A 23,768-nucleotide genomic window follows, 5' to 3' on the forward strand; every position below is an offset into this window, starting at 1 on the left:
TTTATTTTAGTACTATGTGAGTAAACGCTTACAAATTCGGGGACTAAGCAGAGAGTAGGTTAAGTGAAGAGGATTAGACAGAGATTCTTAAATAATGGGGTAACAAAAGAACCAGCTACAAGGCCATCCCGGTGGAGTGGGTGCTCTGCACCGGCCCACGGGCCCACAGCGCTGCTTTCCTGGCCGGAAGGCGGGCCCCTGGTGGAGTGACGTCATATGGCAGCGCGGGAGGAGAGGGCGGGACTTCCGGCTGCGGGTTCCGGGTCGGTGACGCGTACTGTGTGACCTGCCGAGTATCTGCGTGTCAGGGACGGCGCGGACCCCTGGGCCCCACTTCTCCGCAGACCTTCTCCTGCGGCCTTCCGGGGTCCCTGCGGTTGGCAGCGGCGGGAGCCCTCATCTCTGACTCCTGGTAGGGACGTGTTCCTCGTCATCTCCTGGTGTGCGTGCTGCGGGCGGAGGACGCGGGAGACGTTCTAAGGGCCACCTAGTGAGCATGTGCGCCAAGAAGGCCCGCGGATAAGTGCAGTGATTCATAAACTCTAAGTGGGACGGTACCTGGAACAGGAACAGAGTTTCCACAAATGGTGTCCTTGTTCGCTTTTTTGAATCTTGGGTTTTCATTTCTATGATATCCTAAAAGTCTTTACCAGTTACAAAGACAGAACTCAAAAGGCTTGTTTCTGAAGGCAACGTTTTTCCTGTTGTGGCTAAGGACTCCCAGTTAAATATTTCGGGTAGTCTAAATTGTTTTTTATTTAAAGGTGTCTGAATATGCTTTAAATGTGAGAAGCACTAACCCAGGGTATTTGTTCGAAAAATACTTGAGTGATTACTGTGAGCTATATACTGTCAAGCACCAGGTTCACTGTTAATGTAAACATAGTCCTTGTCTTGATGGAGTTGACAGTCTCTGTCTAGTGGGGCAAATGAGTAACCAGGCAATCACAATACAGTGTTACAAGTACTATGATAGAGAGGTGCTGGGTGCTAAAAGAACTAATAGGAGGGGGCCGGCCCTGTGGCTTGGCGGTTGGGTGCGCGCGCTCCGCTGCTGGCGGCCCGGTTCGGATCCGGGCGCGCACCGTCTGTCCGGCAATGCTGAGGCCGCGTCCCAAGTGCAGCAACTAGAAGGATGTGCAGCTATGACATGCAGCTGTCTGCTGGGACTTTGGGGGAAAAAATAAATAGATAAAATTATAAATTAAAAAAAAACAACTAATAGGAGGAATACTTGATCTAAAGTTTGAGGTGAAGCATAGCTAGAGATGTAGCTGAAGAGGTAAGCAAAGGGTAATTTCAGGAAAAACTTTATAAACCATGTTTGCAAGTTTGGACTTTAACCTAGCAGTAGTGGGCTTAGAAATACACATTGGGGACGATATGAGTGAATTGATGAGATTTGCAGTAGCTCCAAATGGCTTAGAGATGAGGGAGAGCAAATCTGGAGGCTAGGGGATGTAATTAAGAAAATGGGATTAAAGAGAAGTGAATGGATTCAAAAAGTATTTAGAAAGTAAAGTGATTATAGCTCAAATGGATTAGGTATGGTGGGTGTGAGAGAGGACAGTAATGAAATGACTCCCAGTTTCTGGCTTCAGCAAATGGATGAATAGCAGTGTCCCTTCCTGAAACAATGTAGGAGAAGCAGATTGAGAAGGGAAGGGAGAGAGATTATTTCAATGTGTTGCATTTGAGGTGTCTTCTGATACATGGTGATGGAAGCCATGGAGGTAGATTAGATCTCATGGGGAAAATGTTTATATTGAAAAAAGGACTAAAAGATAGAACTCAGAGGCACATCCACCTTTAAGGGAGTGGGGGACATCTGAGCATCAGGGTGCAGGTCAGAGAGGCAGGAGACCCAGGAGCATGCAGTTATTAAATGAAGCCAAGGGAAGAAGGAATTTTTCTTTTCAAGTATTTTAGTTGCATTTTGTAAAAAGTTGAATTCCTTTTTTTGCTTCAAATCCAGCACTGGTTTCACATCTTTAAGCAACTTCATTGTTTTGTGGACATCCAGATCTTTAGGATAAAATTGTGGAGCTTATATATATTTGCCCCACTTCTGGACATTTTGTTTGGCATTAACATTATGTACTGCAAAGTAAAGTCTGAACTGGAGAAAGGAGGTTTGTTTTGTTTTGTTTTTAAATCACTATCTCTCTCTATATTTCTGTTTTGAAAACATATGAAGGCCTTGGTACAGCAGCTCCTAAGTGCTTTTTACTAGTTGCCATCTTTGTAACTTTTCTGCCCTTTGTCTTCATGTGTTGCTTATGTTAAGCATCTTGTGTTTGGGTCTGTATAGAGGTGGGCTTAGTATAGAATGGAGAAGAATACAGTATCATGATCTCAGCCACATCTAGTACATAACTTTGTTATCCAGTAACATTGATCTTCTGGGCCCTTAGCTACAAATCTAAAAATTGGGATCTGCAAGATATCCTTTTGCCTAAAGCAATAGTGAAATTCATGTCTAAAATAAGAACCCAAATAAATTTTAAACTTTTTGCCTAGTGAGTGATCACAGGCTCTAGGCAACAGGAGTCTAAGAAAAAATTAATGGTGCAGCAAATAAAGTTCTATGAAGATTCCACTTTGTGTTTCAGAAATCAGTTGCATTTTGATGTCTCAAATTTATACTTGAACAGGTAGTTGAGAGGTTTTTAAATTCTTTATCTAACTTTTCATTACATTTTCCTTCTTTTATAGGGGTTTTCCTACATGCCCGTTTTCCTCAAAATGAGTGTTAGTATTGCCTTCTTAAGACCTTTTGCCAAATTTTTGGTGCCATTTACCCTTCAAAGGAAGAGAAGGGTTTTATATTCAACAATTCTGCAGAGATACATGTCTTCCAAAATACCTGCTGTGCCCTTTCCTAATAAGGAGAGTACATCACCTCCTGAACAGCTGGAATTGGATGGGTGGAAAGTTACAATGAAAGCTAGTGTGCAAGATGTTTCAACAGGCTCAAGTTGCAAGGATGAAGATCCTCTAGCTGCCACCAGGGAGTTAATTGAGATGTGGAGATTGCTTGGCAGAGAAGTACCAGAACACGTCAGTGAAGAAGAGCTCAAAACCCTGATGGAATGTGTTTCTAAATCATCAAAAAAAAAATACTTAAAATATTTATATGTTAAGGAAAAAATGAAAAAAGCAAAGCAAATAAAAAAGGAAATGAAAGCAGCAGCAAAGGAAAAAGCCAGAAAAGACCAGCTGCCAGAAACCACTAAGGAAGATAAACAGCAAAACTTTCTATTTCTACGACTTTGGGATAGGAATATGGAAATTGCAATGGGCTGGAAGGGTGCCCAGGCCATGCAGTTTGGACAGCCTTTGGTTTTTGACATGGATTATGATGATTATATGAAACCAAAAGAACTGCAGAATACTGTTTCCCAACTTTTAGAAAGTGAAGGGTGGAACAGAAGAAATGTTGATCCTTTCCATCTTTATTTCTGCAATCTTAAAATGGATGGTGCTTATCACCGAGAGTTAGTTAAACGTTATGGAGAAAAATGGAACAAATTGCTTTTAACAGCAACAGAAAAGTCTCACGTAGATTTATTTCCAAAGGACAGTATTATATATTTAACTGCAGATTCTCCCAATGTTATGACTACTTTCAAGCATGACAAAATTTATGTAGTGGGATCTTTTGTTGATAAGGATATGCAGTCAGGCACATCCCTAGCCAAAGCAAAACGGCTGAAGCTGGCAACAGAATGCCTTCCGTTAGATAAATATTTACAGTGGGACACTGGTACCAAAAATCTCACCTTAGATCAAATGATGCGTATTTTGTTATGTCTGAAAAACACTGGTAGTTGGGAAGAGGCTCTGAAGTTTGTTCCTAAGAGAAAACATACTGGTTTTCTGGAGATTTCTCAGCATTCTCAAGAGATTGTGAACAGATTAAAGAAGTCAAAGACTTTTAATTCATTTCCAAAAGGCTCTCTAAATATACGCACATAGAAAAGGTGACTTGAATGAGAATATTTGATAGCTTTAAAAGTAAATGGATTAGAAATACAGTTCTATTAGTCTATTTCTTCCTGAATGGAATTCACTTGCTCTTTCTTTTAAAGGTTGTCTTTCTAAACTAACTGAAGTATTGTGTCTTTCCCCAATTAATTAAATATCTGCAAACTTTGAAAATACATTTTGTTTACTATAAAAAGAAACAATAAGCTTAGTAAAAAGAGTTATCCAAGCTTGATGAGTCCAGTAAAACAGCTGTACCATTGGTGTGGCTTTTTTATGAATACTTTTGAGTCTCAGATTCCATTTTCCTTCTTGAATGTTCTTTTAGCCATGTCAACAACTATCCTATATCCTTGATATAGAAAAGATTTCTAAATTTCAGGTGGTGGTTCACTTATTAAGTAACATTTGGTACAGAGCTGGGCATGTCATAGGCATTAAGGTATATTGTTTAACTGAATCTCTGTTTAACAAAAAGACATCCTTTGGTATGTTATGGGATTTGGCTATATAATGAAAAATGGGTTTGGGGGGATAAAACTCATTTCTTGTTCTCGTAGAAAAAAAGGGTTTATCTGATGAATGTTACATACAGCACTTCCCTATTGCAGGGTAGATGGCTTTCTTTTCTAGGAAATACTTCCTTTTCTCCAGTCATGTGATTTGAATGGAGCTGCCATATTTTTACCTTGCTCCCCTGGCCACAGCTGATTATCCCAAAGGAGACACCTCACTCAAGCTTAGAGATGGGCATCTGACTTTAAGATAGGCCAGTCAGAACCCTTTTCCAGGATTTTTGGAGTTGAGAACTCTGATAGCCTGTATTAGTTCCTTTCTGGTGGTGGACTTTGACAGATAGGAAGCTCTGGAATTTGTGGTGGCAATGTCCTTTTCCTTGAAGGAAGCCAGGCTGTAATAGGAGAGAGTGAAGCTTACATACAGAAATAAGAGCAATCTCTGGAGCTTCCAATTGTCTCTGAGGTCCAGCTATAGATTTGCTTTTAGCATTTATTGGTTGTTCAAACCTCATGGGATACCCTGGTGTCCCTCTAATAAAGTCTTCTTTTGCCTAAGCCAGTTTGAGTTGGGTTTCTTCCACTTGCTACCTAATGAGTCCTAATATACTTGAGAAAATATGTACTTGTTTCCTAAGAAATGAACTTTAGGGAACATTCACTGTAGACCACCTGCACCATTAAAATTTTTGAAAATATGGGAAACAAATGCATGGCCAAGTATTTCTATCCAGTTTCTGAACTGGAAATTAGCACGAGAAATGCTATCCAGTACATTTCTTAAAGGAGGCCCTATCTTTTACCAAATACTACTAAGTACCTACCCTGTGCCAAACAGTATGCAGTTTACATGAATTATTTAAACAAAATTATAGGAACTATCAATGCCACTTTTTTTTACAGATAAGGAAAATTTACTCAAAATAATTCGGCCTTTAAGTCTTGTCTCAGTTCAAAAGATCTGTCTGACTTTACAGTCCCAGCTTTTAACCAAAAAATGACGCCCTCTGTAAGAAACCCTCAAAGTATACTCGGCCATAAAGGGCAGATCAGGGATTCAAACCCAAACTCTAACTTCTTAAGACCAATTTCTGTAACACTCACTGCATATTATAGGGCAAACCCAGAAACGCTAGTTCTCTAGGCAAGGAATCGACCCCGTATGGCCAGAGGGCAGTGCAGAGAAAAAGGAAAGAGAAAGCTGAAAAGTTAGGCTGAGACCCAATATAACGCTTGGACATCATTCTGCAGACCCTGGGGATCCACGGAAGGCTTCTAAGTAAGGCAGAAATTACTGCAGTCTTCACTTAACATAGTAACTTCTCTTAATTTGACACAGAAATTGCGGCCTGCAGAAAAAGTCGTTTTACCGCTTGGGTACGTCACCTTACACGAATTACTCTGACCTCAACTCTCACAGCTAATTAAGAGGGTAATGCATTGGACGATTGTGGCGATTAAACGATAGGGTCTGACACAAGGGGGCGCTCAATAAACGTTGATTTCCCCTAAAGTGGGAAAAAGACCACAGCCCTCCTTTTTTATTCAAGAAGGCACCCGCGATGCAGCAAAAGCAGAATGAAAGAGCCCACTGGCTCTTAACACGCCCGGGTCTGCAGGAACCGTACAAGATTTCACCAACGTCCAGGGTGACGCTCCCACTTCCTCTCACTTTCTGGATCGGCCACCGGACCACGAAAACTGAACCGACCTCTAGCAGAGCCCCTCCCCAGCCAGCTACAGACACCACCCAACCTCCCGCCCGGCCTTCAGGCGGCTCGTCGACGACAGCACTTCCGCTTCCACAAGGGCCGCTTTTCGCGCCGCAGGGTCGCTCTAGGCTGCCGCCTCGCCGGCCGGCTCCGAGCTCCATGGTTGCTGGGCGGGGCCGTGACGTCCTTCGCGCGGCTGCAGGGGAGGCCGCGGCGGGGAAAATGGCGGACGGGAAGGCGGGAGAGGAGAAGCCCGAGAAGTCTCAGCGAGCTGGAGCCGCCGGAGGTGAACACAACCCCAGCGTCGCGGCCTGAGGGGGATGCTCTGGGACTCTCTTTGAGCTCCCCGGGGTGGGGGAGTGGGGTGGGGCCAGAAGGGGCGGACCCGGCGCTCACCCGGCCAGGTGCTGGGCCCAGACGAGCCCCGGGCACGCCCGGCGCGGCCCGCTGGGACCCGGGCCCACTTGGCCGCCTCGCCGGGGGAGGGCCGGCCACCGTCCGGCACCTCCTGGCCCCAGCGGAGGCCTGCTTCCGAGGGGAGGGGAGAGGGCCACCCGAGAGGGGAGCGAACTCGGGGAGGAGCCGGAGCGGCGGGCCGAGTTTCCTCCGCCGCCGGCCTCTCAGTTTCCCCGGGGAGTTAGCTTGCTGCTCCTTTTCCGCTGAGGAGGCGGACCACCCGCCTTTCTCCTCCCTTTCTCTTCCGGCCGAATACTGACCCTGTGCGGGACGGGTCGAGGCGATGGAGGGCAAGAGGAAGGCCTTGCCTGCCCGCTGGTTTCGGCCGCGGGGGCCAGGGTCAGGGTTCGGTTGCCTTTCTTGGAGGTGTCTGCCTTTTCTGAGCTAGGCTGCCGCCAGCTAACAGCGTGCCCGATGTTCGGGTGGCTAAGTAGGCTAGCGTGACTCGTCCTGTGTTTTGTTACGTTGTACACTCAGGTTACCGCTGTCTTTATTCTGTCCCCTCGACCCCGGCAGATTTGGGTCTTGTGCATTAGGGAGTAGAAACAGGTAATCTGTTCAGCCCCGCTGTGTCGTAACAAGGCGAGTGACTTAACACGTGCGAGCTGAGCCTCCTGTCTTTAGAACGTTTTAAGTAGTACTCTCTCTCCTGACTCCTTCCAGTCTTATCCCTGAAAGTATGTAATATGAGGAAATACAGATTAATAGCAGATGAAGGCAACTCTTAGGACCTACTAACGTTATGTTTAATGTGAATTGCCTTGGGAACAAAAATTGAGAAAAGTGTCATGTTCAGTTAGTTTGGACCCAGAATTTTCTTTTTAAAAAACACATACAGTGCTGTTAGTTGAGCCAAAACTCTCTCCCCTCTCTCCACTGCCCCCTTTTTTTACTAGTAAAATAGTTTATGAAACAATAGTTTAAACCGTCTAGTACTACCTCATTAGGGATTTTTTTCCTCAAAAATTATTGTCTTGGAAATTATCGAGTAACATTACATAAAAAAGTAGTAGTTTGAGGAAGAACAAAAATCTCTAGCTTAAAGAATCTTATCTGGCTTTTTTAGGCTATCTTTGAACTTTTAGACTGGCTTTTTAACTGTCTTGACTGAGAGTATGGGAAATGTGTTTAATGTGCTGCCAAAATGTAGCTTAAGTGTCAGCATAAGTCTGCTGTATAGTTTATCCGCCACCCTTTCAGTTAGTGATAATTAGCTCTGCTGTATGAATATTGATGTTTCTATTTTAGCTTTTTTTTTTTTTGGTGTAAAATTATCTTTGTTAATTGGTATCAAAAATTATTATGATCTCCTTTTTGGTGACTTAGAGTAAGTAATATCCCTTAATAACTTCTGCATAATTTGCCTTGAGTGTGCCTTCCTTTGCAAGAAAATAGTCTGTTGCATATAAACCATTGTTGAATGTCAGATGTTTTTCACGAAATTGTACAAAGGAATCATAGTTAAAATATTTAATACAGTGGATATTGCTGAATTGATAATTTTATGGCAAATAGGCACTGTTTTGAAATAATATCAGGTTTGTTTTAGGGCCTTACCTAGAGAATATTCTCATTTTTAATTACTATTGAACAGTTCAGTAAGTTGAAAGTACAGATATTTTTTTTTAACAAGTAGATTACCTCCATAGTTAACATGAATTTTTGTTAGTAAGTGAAGCTACGTACTTGAACTACCTGCTCTCACCCTAAAGAGGAAAGATGATGCTAAGGGTAAGGCTTTGGGTAGATTTTTTTTTCCCTCCCTTTGGCTAGATTTTTGTAGCTTCTTGAAATAAGTAGAAATTTTAGAGAAGAGCTATTCATATCATAATCATAACCATCTCAGTTTATTTTAGGTTACCTAAGAACTGCTTTAGTGGAATTCACATTTATCATGCCAGACACTATAAGGGTCTTGAATATATTCTCATTTAAGCTGCACACCAGTCCTGTTAGAGAGGTAGCTGTGTGCCCTTTTTTCAGACGAAGAAGCTACCAGAATGCAAATCGGTTGTGAAGGGTACCATTGTAGACTTAAACTTGCTTATTAGGTAATTTTTTTCAAAGTAAGATATCTTTGTGCTCCAGGGCCCACCTCACCTCTTCAACTATTCAGTGAAAAAGAAAAAAAAATGGCAGTACTATGTGTAATTTGATTTCACATTAATTAACACATTTTGTTTTCTCAGAATGAATATGAACTAGATAAAATTCCTTTTATTAAAATATTCCTTGATAAGAATCTACTAATTTGATATAATTTTATCTATTTTAAGTTCATGTATGATTTTCTTATTTTTAGAAAACTTGCCACATATTTATTCATCCTTTAAAATATGTCACATTGCTAAAAATTTTCACATTCCTAATCTATGGTCATCCAAAATTTTGTTTTCCACAGTCCCAAAGTACAAAACATCTCATTAAATGAATTGAAAATAGCAGTTCTTGAGTAAAAGCCCCAAATACTAAAGAAGGACATGTGTTTAAAGGAAAGCCCTTAATGGACTTAGGAATTAATGTTGATGTTTAATGGTATATTTCAAAGCTCACATTAGGTTGAAATAATTTTCTAATGAACTATATATAGAATTGTAGAAATTGTAATAACAATCACATTGATAATAACATAGATTTGACTGTCATATTTTCCCATCTTCCCTCATTGCTTATTTCATTTGCTTTATTTCCTAAATGTTTTGTGTATGTTACTAAATAACTTTTAGAAGAGGATTACATAAAGAGAAAGTAACAGCTCGATCCACATGACCCACTGAGCCATTTAAGGCTAAGTAATGAGTACTGATAGTGCACCCACCTTCCTTCATTGCCTTCCCCCTACTTCTTCATTGAAGAGTAGATGTTTTCTAAAGCTATTGAGTATTTACAACTGCTCAAAAAAAAAAAAAAACTTCATGAGCGTGAGCAAGGCCAGTTATTTACTGTGTCCAGAAATAAGTTGCTGGATCTGGAATCAGTCATGTGTAGAAATGACCTAATGGACATAGTATGTTTAATCTTCAGTGTGGCCCTGAAATGTGAGTGGTCTTAATAGTTTGCCTCTTCAGATGACAAGAACGAAGATGTGAATAAAATTTAGTCGCTGCCAGCTGATTACTTAATTAGTGTAGGAGTAGTTTTCCCAATTCCCCTTTTCATACTACCTTTTTCTAGCCCAGTCTATGGAAATCTTTCCTGCAGCATCATGAGATTGGACAGATACTGTTGTGTTCCATGTGTTAGCACATCCTGGTTCATCTAGTTGTCACACTTAATGTTGTTATTAATATTATAGTAAGAATTATGTTTTCACTTTTTCCCATATTTGTGCTTTAATTTTTCTAAGTTCTTTGTTCCAGAATTATTTTCTGGATAAAGGAGACCTAGAATTCAGAAAAGATAGGTTTTAAGAGAACCAGAAATCTTGACTAATTACAGCCCTTAGCTCACAGTTCAAAGAGCAGAGTTACGCTACACTCAACACTAAATGTTCTTTATGCTATTTGTTTTGACATTTCTCAGAGTTTATGTTTGCACAAAACTTGTGCCTGTAGTATATAGATTGTTTCTGTATGTAAAACCAATGGGTTTTCTATATGTTACGATACGTAGAGCCAGTGAGTTTTCAATTTTACCTGTGTCAGTCACAAAGAAGTAGTTATCACTGTTTGGGTTTTACTGTAAAATTCATACTTGATTAAAACCATAAATAGAATGCAGAATAAAATTTAGCATAATTGCTTTTAGTCATAAACGTAGACTTTGAAAAAACTTTGCATAATACGTTTTTTTCTGAGAAATTCTAAATTGAGTTCTGTATTTCAACTCTTGAATAGTAATCTTGCATTCTTCAGGTACTTTTTAAATTTCATATCTAAATAAGTGAATGGCACCTCAAGCAACCATTCCCCTGCTGTATTTGCCTCCTGGGGAAATTCCAAAATGTAACCTGCTTAGTTCCCCCCCACCCCTCCCCCACCGTTGTCATTACAACTCTCACCCCTTGTTCAAGGGGAATAAAGACTTCCTTTTATCTTTCCTCTAAACGAAATCAAATGCTCTGTTCAAAGAGTTTGTTAATCTAGAGACCCCATCATACCAAAACTAGGTAGATTGAGATCTATAGCCTCTGGTCTTTTAATCCATTACCTGTCAGTCTCTTTGGGTTTGATTTCCCCCTTTTCCTCCATTCTAGCTTTTTGTCCTGTTTTCTTAACTATTGTCAGGGCCATCCCTTAGAGCATCTTCTCTTTCTCCGTAAGTAAACTATTCATCCAGTGTAGCAGAATACACTCTATAGAGTGGAATGGTAAACTGGGGAAGGAAAATAAAACTTTTAATATCAGCCAGCCATCTTCTCTCTTAGCTCCCAGTATGTTCTTAAATAGCCTTGTATAACAGACCTAAAATATTCAAGATGTGAACTGATTCATCAGTGATTAATACAAACAAGCAAAATTACTGAAAGACATCTTGCATTCCAAACCTACATGTGTGTGCCTCCTTTTTGAAGTTATAATTAGGTCATCTTTCTTTCATAAGGAAAAATAATGTATAAACTAATTATGATAGTTAATAGCTCTTTTTTGTGTGTGTGTGAGGAAGATCAGCCCTGAGCTAACATCCATGCCCATCTTCCTCCACATTATGTGAGATGCCACCACAGCGTGGCCTGACAAGCAGTGCGTAGGTGCGTGCCGGGGATCCGAACCCGGGCCACCCGCAGCGGAGCACGCACACTTAACTGCTATGCCACTGGGCAGGCCCCAGTTAATAGCTCTTCAGGATGGCTTAAAACGTGATAACCAGGCTCTCAGAGGAGAATTAAATTACTCAAGAGGGGAAGACCTTGCAGCCTTCCTTGACATTCCTTTTCAGCTCTAAAGGTTGTGTGAGATGTACATGAGGAACTAATCACTCAAGAAAATTACTCCAGGCTGTATTAACACTGTAGTTCGGGTAATAATGGGCTGTTCATAACTAAGTACTTTGTATAACTAGTGGTACGTTATTGAAGAATATTAGAATTTGTTAGTCAAGTGTACTATCCTGTGATGTGACTGATTGCTCACAAACTAGTTTGTGTAGAAGAATTTATAGACCTTAATTTCTAAAAGCAAAATCCCACAAGTAACTAGATTATTGTACAACTCATATAATAGTACTTAGTTGAAAGGTCTTTACTTTTTGTGAACTCTATGTTTATAATTTAAATTGCTCTGTATTTTATGCTAGTTAATTCATGGGAGCCTCTTCTACTGCCACACAATCTCAGTTCCTGCTGTATACTCTAACAAACAGTGGAAGAGACTGTTGGGTCAGTAGGTGACAACTGCAGAGGTATCTTCCTTATAACGATGCTTTTTGAGGTTGCTACTCCCATCAATCTGCTCAGTAAAAATAGCTCATCTTGGTAAGTTGTTTCGACTTCACCAGGACCTGAAGAAGAAGCAGAAAAACCTGTGAAAACTAAGACTGTTTCTTCCAGTAATGGAGGGGAAAGTTCCAGTCGCAGCGCTGAGAAACGATCAGCTGAAGAAGAAGCTGCAGACCTCCCAACAAAGCCTACAAAGATCTCCAAGTTTGGATTTGCCATAGGTAGTCAGACGACAAAGAAAGCCTCTGCCATATCCATCAAACTCGGATCAAGTGTGAGTTAATTGTTATTTTATATGTGATGTTTATAATGGGTCTTACAAATTTGTTTTACTGGCTTCGGTAAATTAAGTATAAAAAGGTACATTGGTGCATAAAGTTAAATTTAAATATTTAAGAAGTTTTTGGCTCCGTGTTCGAGAGAGGTCTTAATCAATTATATCTGAATAAAACTATTTAAAAAAAGGTTTGGAAGATAAGAAGGAACAACTGTTATAGGGATTATATAATTTGTAGAGTAGTAGCTTAGAATTTTTTTAAGTTGAGAAAAACTTCTGAAAAATATTTTCAGAAAGAATTTCAGCTTTTCTTATCTTTCAATTCCAGTAATATTAAAAATATCTCTAGAAATCAGTTATTTGTATCTTAAAAGATTAATGTTAGTAAGTATTGCTTGATAAGAAGAGCTTCTTGATTACCTTACTTCAGAGTTACAAATGGACATTGAGTACTATCCATCCTGTGACAATAGTCCTTTACACATCAACTTTTGATCCTTTCTTTTAAGATATAAACCTTGAATTAAACTTATGAACCATGGAGTATCTGGACAGTATTTGAAATATTAGCTTGAAGCATCTGGAGTTTAGAAATTTGACTAGGTCTGACCTTCAAAAGTGACAGTTTCATATGGTTCAACCAAATAGATCTCTTCTTTTTTTTTTTTTTTTTTTTTTTTTTGTTTTTGTGGGGAGATCAGCCCTGAGCTAACATCCGCCAATCCTCCTCTTTTTTTGCTGAGGAAGACGGCCCTGGGCTAACATCCGTGCCCATCTTCCTCCACTTTATATGGGACGCCGCCACAGCATGGCTTGCCAAGCAGTGCGTCGGTGCGCGCCCGGGATCCGAACCAGCGAACCCCGGGCCGCCGCAGCGGAGCGCGCGCACTTAACCGCTTGCGCCACCGGGCCGGCCCCCAAATAGATCTCTTCTTTAACAAAAAAGTTACTTAAATAGTGTATTGCTATTAGCTTTAGAAAATAGTTACATTCTTGTGTAAGGAGAAAAATCCTAAAATTGCTTTTGAGTTGTTCATGTCTGTTCCGTGAAAATTAATGCTCAGTTGCTGGATGCATACAGCTTTTTTCTACATCAGAAATTCATTCAAAGATCTTAAAAATATGCTATGTATTGGGTTCCCACTAAAGTCAGTATGTTTGAGCTACGCTTGTAGTTTTGAAAGGGCTGCCATTCCTCCAAACCCCCTCCCACCCTAAGCTGTTTCGCCTTTTTCTTTTTTTTTTCTAATTCAGTTTGAACAAAAGACATTCATCTTGTAACTTCATTGCTTATGACTGTTCTCCCTATTTGAGCAGATTCTTTTTGTTTAATCTGTTTTTTTTTTAAGTTGCAAAGACCTAACTGCTTAAATATTTATCTTTTTTGGATAGTCGTTAAACGTATATTCTCATGTACACTTCTACAGATGTTCCCCTTGATAATAGATTTTACTGTGTTCCACACACCCCCTAAATCAGATATCCAAATCCCTACTTTTTCTAAATCATTCACTTGATTTAGTCATTACTGGTCATTTAGATGGGAGGGTTATGTTTGAGAAAGCTTACTCAGTAAAACTTTTAATCTGTGGAAAGCAAAAATCTGTTTTCATAAAATAAGTTATAGTGTAAACACAATCTTCTTGGGCAAGTGAGGTGTAGGATATAAAAAATAGTTGAAACTGTTGCTTTGATTATATGATGTGAAAAAATAGTTGATCAACCTACAAATACTTCTTTGTGTCTTATGTTGTGTCTCCAGCATCAAAGACATGACATCTTTGAAAGAGTAAAGAGTGTTTGTAGAGTGACTATGTATAATCTCCAAATTAACATTTTTTTAGTCCTTGAAAAGCGAACATTGTTTGTAAAAAGTATTTCTGTTATGGAGGAAGGGATGGTTCTTTTTGTTTCAGCAGGTCAGAAAAGATTTCCCTGATCAGGTGATGTGTGAGTTGGCCTTAAGTGCAGGCAGCAGGCAAAAGGGCATCTCACATAAAAAGAATTTCCTGCAAAGGCAGTTTAGATATGAAGCCACTTGATACATTCAGGAAATTGTTCGTAGTTGGAAAGTGTTGGTAGGCAAGTGTAGGGACAGAAAGCCCCCAAAATGAGACCATAGGACCAAATCATAAAGGGCTTGTATTCCATAATATAGTTTGGCTTTATTTAGGCTCTAGCAGAGCCATGGAACCATTATAAGGAGTCTCGACCCTTAAGCAGTTGTGCATTTTGGAAACATCGCTGTGGTACCAGTATAGAGGATTAGAGGAAAAAACACCAAAGGTCGGGAGATGGTATTTCTAACAGTAGTTCAGGCAAGTAATGCTAATTGGCTTTAGGTGTTGGTAGTGTGGTAGTATGATGGGGAGAGAGATTTAAGTCTATTTAATAGATGTCTAATCAGCAAGATCTTACAATAGAATGTGCAAGTTGAGGAAAAGATGTTCTGGCTTAGGTACTAATAAACACTATGAAACCGAAGTGCCCGTGGCAGCTCTAAGTGGATTTGTCCAGTGGGCAGATGATGTCCTATTTTGGGGTAGACATAGGATTTGGTTGTTAAAACTATGGGAATGAATGAAGTTGACCAGGGAAGTACAGAGAAGGAAAGGTCACTAAGGACAGAATCTTGAATATCTGTCATTTAAGGGGAACAGGAGGGAGGAGAGAGAGGGAACAGAAGGTCAGAGAATTAGGAGAGTAGCCAATAAAAAGCACTGTCTCAGCACACTGGTCATTGGTGATGCTACAGAATTGGGATCACCTGGTTGTAGGTGAGTGAGGGACCATGGGCAATGGTGAGGAAGGAAGCCAGATTGCAGTGGGTTGATGACTGAATGGGTGGTGAGAGGATTGGAGGTAGTGAGGACAATTTACTTCAAAAACAGGTTAGAGAGGGGCTGGCCTGGTGGCGTAGTGGTTAAGTTCGCATCCTCCACTTTGGCGGCCCAGGGCTTGCAGGTTTGGATCCTGGGTGAGGACCCAGGATGCACCACTCATCAAGCCATGCTGTGGCGGCATCCCATATACAAAATGGAGGAAGATGGGCACCAGTGTTAGCTCAGAGCTAATCTTCCTCAGCAAAAAGAGGAGGATTGGCAATGGATGTTAGCTCAGAGCAAGTCTTCCTCACAAACAAACAAACAAAAAAAAAACAGGTTAGAGAGGAGATGGTGTGGATGAAACATATTTACGGGCTAAAGGGCAGAAAGCTAGTAGAGAGAGGAACATGAGTCTTGGTGTCATTTGTGTTCTCAGGGCACACTGTACTTAATATTACTATGGGAAAGTATTGTTAATTATTGTCTTTTAACTGTACCAGGTACCCCTTAGCTAAATGATGTTAAATTTTTTGGGTCCTAACTAGAATCTTTTACAGGAGGAAAACAAATGGATATACAATTAATAAAATAAAACCTACCCACTGAGAATCCACATTTTCAAGAAGAAAATGGATTTGTCCAAAGTTTATTCTGAGTTCCTTACTATATGTTTTTGTGAAAACATAAAGTTGAATCTTTGAAGATAAATTATTCATATCATTAAACAAGTCTGTATAAGTGTTATGTGATACTATTTTTAATGTTTCTTCTTCAGAAGCCTAAAGAAACCGTTCCAACTCTTGCTCCAAAAACCCTTTCAGTAGCAGCAGCTTTTAATGAAGACGAAGATGTAAGTTGGTACCCGGTTTTGTTTATTTTACTTTAACCAGTTCTTTAAGGAAGATGTTAGTGGCAAATTGTAGGTTGTATTAATAGTACTAGTGAATTTTCTTTGCAACTCCAAACAATTTATTTGTGACACCTGCAAAATCTGGGTATTTCTATTTATTAGGTTTTAGGATTATTTAAAATATTATTGACTTAGGGGGCAAGGAACTTAAATATCAAATCAACAAATGCTTTTATGAATAATAATGTATATATGTGCTAGGAAGTATGTAGAATCCAAAAAAAGAAAAATTCAATACTGCTACCTTTAATAATTTTGATAGTTGGAGCCTTCAGTAATGAGACATTATGCATGCATTTGACTTAAAATGCATTCAACTTACAAAAGGCAGCTTTCTCCCCACATTCTCGTGAGGAGTAACAATTAAATAGTGCAGGTGATTTTGCCACTTCTACTCAACAAGCATGTGTTGCAGAGTGAGCATGAGATGCTTATCTGCTCTTATTCTCTTAGGCAGTCCCAGGTCCTTCCTGCCCGGTACAGTGTCCCTCTCTTACCATGCTTATGAGTGGCGTATGGCATTTTAAACATAATTTTGACTGATTTTTTGCCTTAGGCTCTGACTTGAGAACCTAACCCCCACTTAAGATGTGACCTCATTGTATAACAATTAAGTGTCACAGGGTACATGAGTAATTGCTCTCAAAAACAATATGGATAATAATTATACATTCAGAGGAGCACAGACGTTTGTGGGGCTAGAGTGATTGGGAAGAATATATAAGAGAAGTAATAGGAGTTGGGTACTAAAACATTAGGCAGTGTTTTGACGAACCAAGGAATACTTTTGTAAGCTAAGACATCAGCTTTCAAATCACAAGTGGTAAATACCAAGCAGCTGCATTCGACTAGACCAGAGAATTTTGTAGAGGAGTGTTAGGCAAGGATAAATACAGAATGATTGGAGCCCAGATCAGTAGGTAAAGAATTAGTGTGGTTATCACTGTCTGTGATAATGCCTTCTACTCATTCTACACACTTGAGTGCTTTCTATGTGCTAGGCACAGTGAGGTTGCAAAGATAAATCAGACATGTTTCCCTAGGAGCTCAGCCTCATAGGGCAGAGACTTATACATAAAATAATACAAGATAAAAATCAAAAGTACCTGAAGAGATGAAGTGCTGTGGAAATTCAGGGAAGGAAGAGAGACTTGGTAACTAGATGAAGCAGAGTAGAAAGACCACGAGGCTGGCAAATCAGAAGACCCGGATTCTTGTCTTGTCCTGTCCTGTCCAGTTATTAACCGGTAGAAAGCCTGTGAATAAATCACTTTACCTTTTTGGATCCTTAGTTTTTCAATTGTAAAATGAAGGTTCAATTTAATAATATATTTTTAAACTCTCTCGGAGTTTTGGGGTTCTATGGAAATGTCTCAGGAGCTGCTGTGGTGTTAGGTGATGTCTAACAAGGAGGGCGCTCGTCTCCTGCCCCTATTTCACTTAGCTAGTCCTTCATCTGTTTGATATTTGGGAGCCCAAGTAAGGTTTTGTTAAGGAAAAAGTATTTCATTGCCCACCCCAAAAAAAGTTAGAAAAGCACTAACTTTAATATTTTCTGTCATCTCTAACATTCTTAAGTGATTAGGTAGCATTTTGGTATGTATAGATTGTATGAGGGAAGGACAGTATGCGAAGAAGGGAACAGCATGTGCAAAAGTAGAGAGGCAGGAAATTGTAAGCACCTACATAATAGTAATGGCTTACTTTGAATGCCTAACAATTTGGATATCTTTTCACATGATTTTATTTTACCCTCCATATATCCCTGTGAATCGTGTGATATAGTTATTCCTGTTTTGTAAATGGAGAAATTAAGAAGTTAAGTTTGCATGAATATGTGCTCATGCACACAGATGTTGGACTAGAACCTAGGTCTTCTGGTTTCCCGTCCTGTGTCCTTTGTGTCATACCTTACATTTTCCCCTTTTTTTTTTTTTTGTGAGGAAGATCAGCCCTGTGCTAACATCTGCTAATTCTCCTCTTTTTTTGCTGAGGAAGACTGGCCGTGGGCTACTATCTGTGCCCATCTTCCTCCACGTTACATGGGACGCCGTCACAGCATGGCTTGCCAAGCGGTGTGTCGGTGCCCACCCGGGATCCAAACTGGCGAACTCCGGGCCGCCACAGCGGAGCGCGCGCACTCAACCGCTTGCGCCACTGGGCCGGCCCCTTTCCTAACTATTTTTAAAGAAACCTTAGACGGGTTCAGACAACACTCTTTCTGCTATAAGATGGTAGTGATAGTAAAGGATAAACTTGTCCTTAGATAAAAGAACACATGCATTGAAGATCTTCATCTGGTTCTTTGTTTTTCTGCAGAACATAGTTAAGAATATATATCTGAGCCTGAAATAGATTGGACAAAGAGGACATCCATTTAATTAATTGAAATTTAAAAATATTTTTTCAGTTGTATGTCTTTCGTCTCCTTTAATTTGGACAATTCCTGGGTCTTGACGAGTTCGGGCCAGTTATTTTGTAGAATGTCCCTCCATTTGGGTTTGTTTGGTGTTTCCTCATGATTAGATTTACATTCCTTACTTTTGGCAGGAATACCACAGAAGTGATGCCAGGTTTTCAGTGCATCACATCAGGGAGCACATGCTGTCAGTGTGTCCCATTACTGGCAATGTTAACTTCGATCATTTGGTTAAAGTGATATCTGCCAGATTTATCTACTGTCAAATTACTGTTTTACCTTTTTGTGATTAAAATTTATCTTGTGGGGACATACTTTGAGAATATGTGAAAATATATTTCTTAAACATTCACTCATGAGCATTAACATCCGTTGATGATTCTTGCCTGAATCAGTTATTATGATGCTTGTCAAATGGTGGTTTTTCTAATTCTTTCATCCCTTCTATGTTTATTAATTGTCTCTTACTGTAAGGAAGAACTTTCCCTTATTTATATAAGTGTAGGTTCATGGATTCTTACTTTATTCAACAGGCTATAATGCTCAAATTGTCCCAGATTTGACCAGTAGAAACCCCTTAAAGCCTGATCTTGAGGACACCCCTTTAAAAAAGAATATTTGGAGGCTGGTCCCATGGCCTAAGGGTTGAAGTTCCATGCACTTCACTCTGGCGGCCTGGGTTCACGGGTTCAGAACCCCGGGCACATACCTACACCACTCGCCAAGCCATGCTGTGGCAGCAACCCACATACAAGATGGAGAAAGATTGGCACAGATGTTAGCTCAGGGCTAATCTTCCTCAAGCGAAAAAAAAAAAAAGGAAGATTGGCAGTGGATGTTAGCTCAGGGTGAATCTTCCTCAGCCAAAAAAAAAAAAGAATATTTGCTCAGCAGCAACATTTATACATAAAAACATCTAAAAGGAACTTGTTACATATCTTTTCAACAGCTGTAGGTACAGAAACGTAAGAAATGAACTTTCAAGATGACTTTATAGTAAAGGAAACATTTTTGAGAAGGAGCAATACAATAAAAAGGTTGAGTCTTTGCTTTGGCATCTGACTGTTTTGCTACCTTTAGCTTTGTGACTTTGGACAAGTTAACCTTGTTTACCTCACCTATAGAATGTGAATGATGATAATCATACCCACCTTGTAGGATTGTTAGGGTTTTAAAAGATAGTGCATATTAAAGTGTTTAACACAGTGTGTAGCACATAATAAACAAATGCTTTTAGTTCTAGAATATCAAGGTTTCCCCCAATTTTTTTCTTTATGCAAAATCAGCACACTAGAAGATGAGCATTTCTTTTAGAAATATAATTAAGATGGATAATTTTCTCCTTTTACAAAATTTACAGTATTGAAAATGCTAAAAGACTTAGATATAAAATTTAGCATTATTAGTAATCAAGTGAATTAAGTAAATTTATATACAGTGATCTCTTTTTACTTGTTATTTTTTCTCTAGAGTGAACCAGAGGAAATGCCTCCAGAAGCAAAAATGAGGATGAAGAATATTGGAAGGTATTATACTTTTTCATAACTGTTGTAGAAAATGATAGTGAATTAAGAGCAAGAATAGATTGCCCGTAATCTTTTAGTGTTCAGGTTTTTCTTGCATTTTGGGGGAATATAGCTTTGTTTTATGAGCTATCAGTGATTTCATTTTCTTTTCTGGTTAAGAGAAAATGAGTATCTTAAGACAAAATAATAATTTAAGGCTGTTTCTTTTCAGATGCATACAGTCTATCTTTTTTCAAATAAGAAGTAGCTATGAGTAATGTTTCTGGTTTTAAATTTAAAATTTTTTCAAGTATAAAAGAGAAATGGTTTTCACTCATTTCACATCTTATGACATCATTCCCACCACTTCATCTTGATCTTATGTGTCTTTTTTTTCCTTGGTAACTTAGATGCCAAGTACCAAAATAAGACAAATCATAGTATTTTAATTTTTAATTTTCCCCCATTGTTTCTGCTGTCATGGAAATAACAATTTCAAGTTAACATGATGTTTTTTATGCGTAATGGATAACTTAGAAGCTAATAGGAAAATTTGACTTCAAATGAACTCATGCTATGTCCCCATTTCTACCAAATGTGTAAACCCCAAAGAACTAATTGCTAAGTCCATACAAAAGCATAAGTCTTCAGACTTTCAGTCTGTGATTCAAATGTGAACAATCCCAGTGGCTGTTTGCCTGCCTTCCTTTCATACTGGGACCTAAAGTAAGAAATAGGTCTGACATTGTAACCCAATCTAAACACCCAGTATACATATATCTAAGCATGTAAAATTGAAACAGAAGTTCATACAGTGACTGAACCTTTCTATATGTGATACATCTTCGTGTTTTTCTTCTGTTTCATTTTTTATAAATGCCCATGGCAAGCGACCAAATTGATTTTATGATCCTATTAATGGGTTGCAAGCGGCAGTTTTAAAAACTGTAGTGGTTGCCACCCTTAGCTGTGTATCAGAATCACCTTAAATGTTTGTTAAGACTACAGATTTACCTGGCCCCGCCTCAGGCCTACTGAAACTGCGATTTCAGGACTGGGTCTGTGGAAAGGGTATTTTTGAAAAGCTCTGTAGGGGCTTCTGATGTTTAGCCTGTGTTTATAATAGGTGCTAAACAAATGTTTTTGGAATGAGTTAAAGACATGCACCAGAAGGCTTTATATAACATTTTAAATGTTTCCTTTCTTTTAACACAGGGATACACCAACATCAGCAGGACCAAACTCCTTCAATAAAGGAAAGCATGGGTTTTCTGATAACCAGAAGCTATGGGAGCGAAACATAAAATCCCATCTTGGAAATGTCCATGACCAAGACGATTAAATGATGTGTTTGGAAATTGGGGTGTGGGGTGGGTGTAAAGTTGAAAGGAACAGTTTCCTTTTTTAAAGAATGGTATAAGACTATCTTTGGAGCCGCCCTTTTTTTTTTCTTTTTTTTTTGAAGATTGAGTGGTACACTAATAAATGAGAGTTTGAAATTAGAGGTAATTTATGTTTTATATACAGATTTCAAGACATTTGCTAATTTTGTAGTTTCATGTGATTAGTTTCCAAAGGTTACAGATAATAAAAAAATCAGAAATGGTACCTAAGAATTGCATATTTTTTTAGACACAACTATTAGCACATTAAGAGAGAAGCAAAAAGTTACTGTCTATTTAAACTGCAAGCAGTTACTCTCTAACTTAACTCCCTTTTTACCCAAACTGTCTGGCTCCCAGGAACAGCCTTATAGAGAGGAGGGAGTATTGTATTGGGAGGAAAATGTTACTGTTGACTGAAAGTTAATTAGATAAAATTAAAATACAGCTTTTTTCCTAATGGGCGTTGGTTTTGTTTCAAGTCATCGTAAACCAGGTATTGCACTGCTCTCAGTGGACACAGACGCTTAGCTCTTTAAAGAACATTTTAAAATTTTATGTAAACTGTTGAGTATTTGAAATAGCCCACTCTACCTTAATGGGTCTTGTCTGCCTTCCTTAGTATTCAAAGAACAACCATTTGCTACCAAAGTAAATCAGTATTTTGAATGTGCTTCTCTTGGTTTTTGTTATTAGCTAGTTCCTGTAAGCATTTCCACCAGAACTTAAGGCAAATCATAAGGAAGCTGTTTCTTTTAAAATACAAACCACCACCGAAAATTTAAGTGTACATAGTGCTTAAATATTTGGCTGTTTTTATTTTTTAAAAGGTAAAGTTTTTCTGGTGCAGAAAAAAGCGCAACATTGTATGAAGATGGAAAATGAGAAAGATGCACTTTCTGTAACTTTGTCAAAGCATTTAAGTTACTGGTGAAATCCAGTTTGATTTGAACTTACTATGGGAATTCTTATTTAATACAGTAACGTGGTTCATTTTAAGTGTATACATATTGACCAATGGCCTCACAAAAGCACATTTTAGGTACTGAAATTAGAAGGAAAGAAAATGCATCTTTAAGCATATTTTATGGAATCTTTCACCACATATACTTTGTTAGATCTATGTGTTGTAGGGTTGTGGTTTTTTTTATTTTTGTATTGTATATGAAATTTTCTTAATGTGACAGTTAAACACATCTTTAAAAGTATAGTCACAGATAAAAGAAACATACAGTAATAATGATTTCCTTAAAAACTCCTACAATGTTAAATTTGGAGGCAGCTTCAGACTATTTGTTTTGGTGGTAACTACTCGCTGAGCTCTTTTAATAAGTAATAACTCCAGAGAAGCAGCCTGTATATATTCCTAACACTTTGTTCACTTGCATTTAAGTTTAGAGTAAGCCCCAAGTAAAACAATGGAAATGTATATAGAACTATTAGTTCTTACTTACATGATTTAATTATACCAAGATACATGAATTTAACTTGCTTTAATGTAGGCAAACTTTCCATTTTTGTCCATTTTACTGTTTATGTTAAAATAACATCCCTCTCCTACATATTCTTTTCTTGACTCAAATATTAACCTAAGGTCAAGATGGGAGAGCGAAATGACTGAGATGAATGTCTTTACTAAAATACCAATAAATTTGTCAAACCCAATAGTGTTCTTATTTTCTATTCCACTTAATTGTTGCTGGGTTTTTTGTTTTAACAAAGAAGAGACCAATGTTATGATTGCTACTCTTGCCCTGATTGTTGGCCGAAGTAATGGGAGATTTAAAATTATTATTTATTGGAATCTACCTAACTTAGCACATAGTTCTGTAGCATTACTATATCTTGGGTTGGAAAAGACTTAATCCAAATCCCCCCACCCCCCTTCCACTGCCAGTGTTATCCGTCCTCTGCTATAGAAAATTCTGCCAAAGCATATCTTTGAAAATCCCTAACTGTCAGAAGGTGTTCTCTTACTAGTGTCTAGCATCCATTAGTTCTATATAATGTATTTTCTTAAGGTTTATAATGCTGATGCCCAATAGGTCAGCAAATGAAAAGGTTCTACATTCTAGAATTAAGATTCATTTCTAGTTTGAGTAATTACAAATGAAGGCTGTGAGTTTCAAATGTTTTTTCTTAACTCTAATAATCAAGGTTAGCTTGACAAGCTGTGGACGGATTGTTCAAGTTACTTTCCTGGTCAAGTGAAGATACTTCTTTTAAATTTTTTTTAACTTTTTATTTTGAAAAAATTTCAGACTTAACAAAACATTGTAAAAATATTACAGAATATTTCTGTGTTCTCCAAATGTTAACATCTTACATAACCACAGGACAATTGTCAAAATCAGGGAAATACTTTATATTACCTTGTACTATTGTTCTACAGACCTTATTCAC

At 38.7% G+C, this 23,768-nt stretch overlaps 2 protein-coding genes across 4 annotated transcripts; both read left to right on the top strand.

Moving 5' to 3' along the window:
* Positions 1–277: 277 nt before the first annotated feature.
* Positions 278–5,075, top strand: TRMT10C (tRNA methyltransferase 10C, mitochondrial RNase P subunit). Its single transcript, XM_058555710.1, has 2 exons — positions 278–412; positions 2,716–5,075. Exon 2 carries the CDS (start codon positions 2,728–2,730, stop codon positions 3,976–3,978), a length of 1,251 nt encoding a protein of 416 aa, XP_058411693.1. The 5' UTR covers positions 278–412; positions 2,716–2,727; the 3' UTR covers positions 3,979–5,075.
* A 123-nt stretch (positions 5,076–5,198) lies between these two features.
* Positions 5,199–23,030, top strand: PCNP (PEST proteolytic signal containing nuclear protein). 3 transcript variants are annotated; one of them, XM_058555711.1, is made up of 5 exons: positions 6,395–6,500; positions 12,107–12,321; positions 15,925–15,999; positions 19,949–20,004; positions 21,199–23,030. In XM_058555711.1, exons 1-5 carry the CDS (start codon positions 6,437–6,439, stop codon positions 21,323–21,325), a joined length of 537 nt encoding a protein of 178 aa, XP_058411694.1. In that variant the 5' UTR covers positions 6,395–6,436; the 3' UTR covers positions 21,326–23,030. The 3 variants fall into 3 exon arrangements, 2 of the variants coding, with proteins under 2 accessions (XP_058411695.1, XP_058411694.1); XR_009222214.1 differs by lacking the exons at positions 12,107–12,321; positions 21,199–23,030 and having other exon boundaries at positions 5,199–6,500; positions 19,949–19,960; XM_058555712.1 differs by lacking the exons at positions 12,107–12,321; positions 15,925–15,999; positions 19,949–20,004; positions 21,199–23,030 and adding an exon at positions 11,906–12,100 and having other exon boundaries at positions 5,199–6,500.
* The last annotated feature ends 738 nt before the right edge of the window (positions 23,031–23,768 follow it).

Source organism: Diceros bicornis, chromosome 15 (assembly GCF_020826845.1).
Source record: "Diceros bicornis minor isolate mBicDic1 chromosome 15, mDicBic1.mat.cur, whole genome shotgun sequence".
Taxonomy (NCBI): domain Eukaryota; kingdom Metazoa; phylum Chordata; class Mammalia; order Perissodactyla; family Rhinocerotidae; genus Diceros; species Diceros bicornis.

Bases quoted from the DNA above. Each gene is read 5' to 3' on its own strand.
- PCNP (XM_058555711.1), top strand. From the start codon at position 6,437: ATGGCGGACGGGAAGGCGGGAGAGGAGAAGCCCGAGAAGTCTCAGCGA. The intron at 6,501-12,106 runs GTGAACACAACC...CGACTTCACCAG, and splicing joins GCGAGCTGGAGCCGCCGGAG to GACCTGAAGAAGAAGCAGAA. The intron at 12,322-15,924 runs GTGAGTTAATTG...TTTCTTCTTCAG, and splicing joins CCATCAAACTCGGATCAAGT to AAGCCTAAAGAAACCGTTCC.
- TRMT10C (XM_058555710.1), top strand. From the start codon at position 2,728: ATGCCCGTTTTCCTCAAAATGAGTGTTAGTATTGCCTTCTTAAGACCT.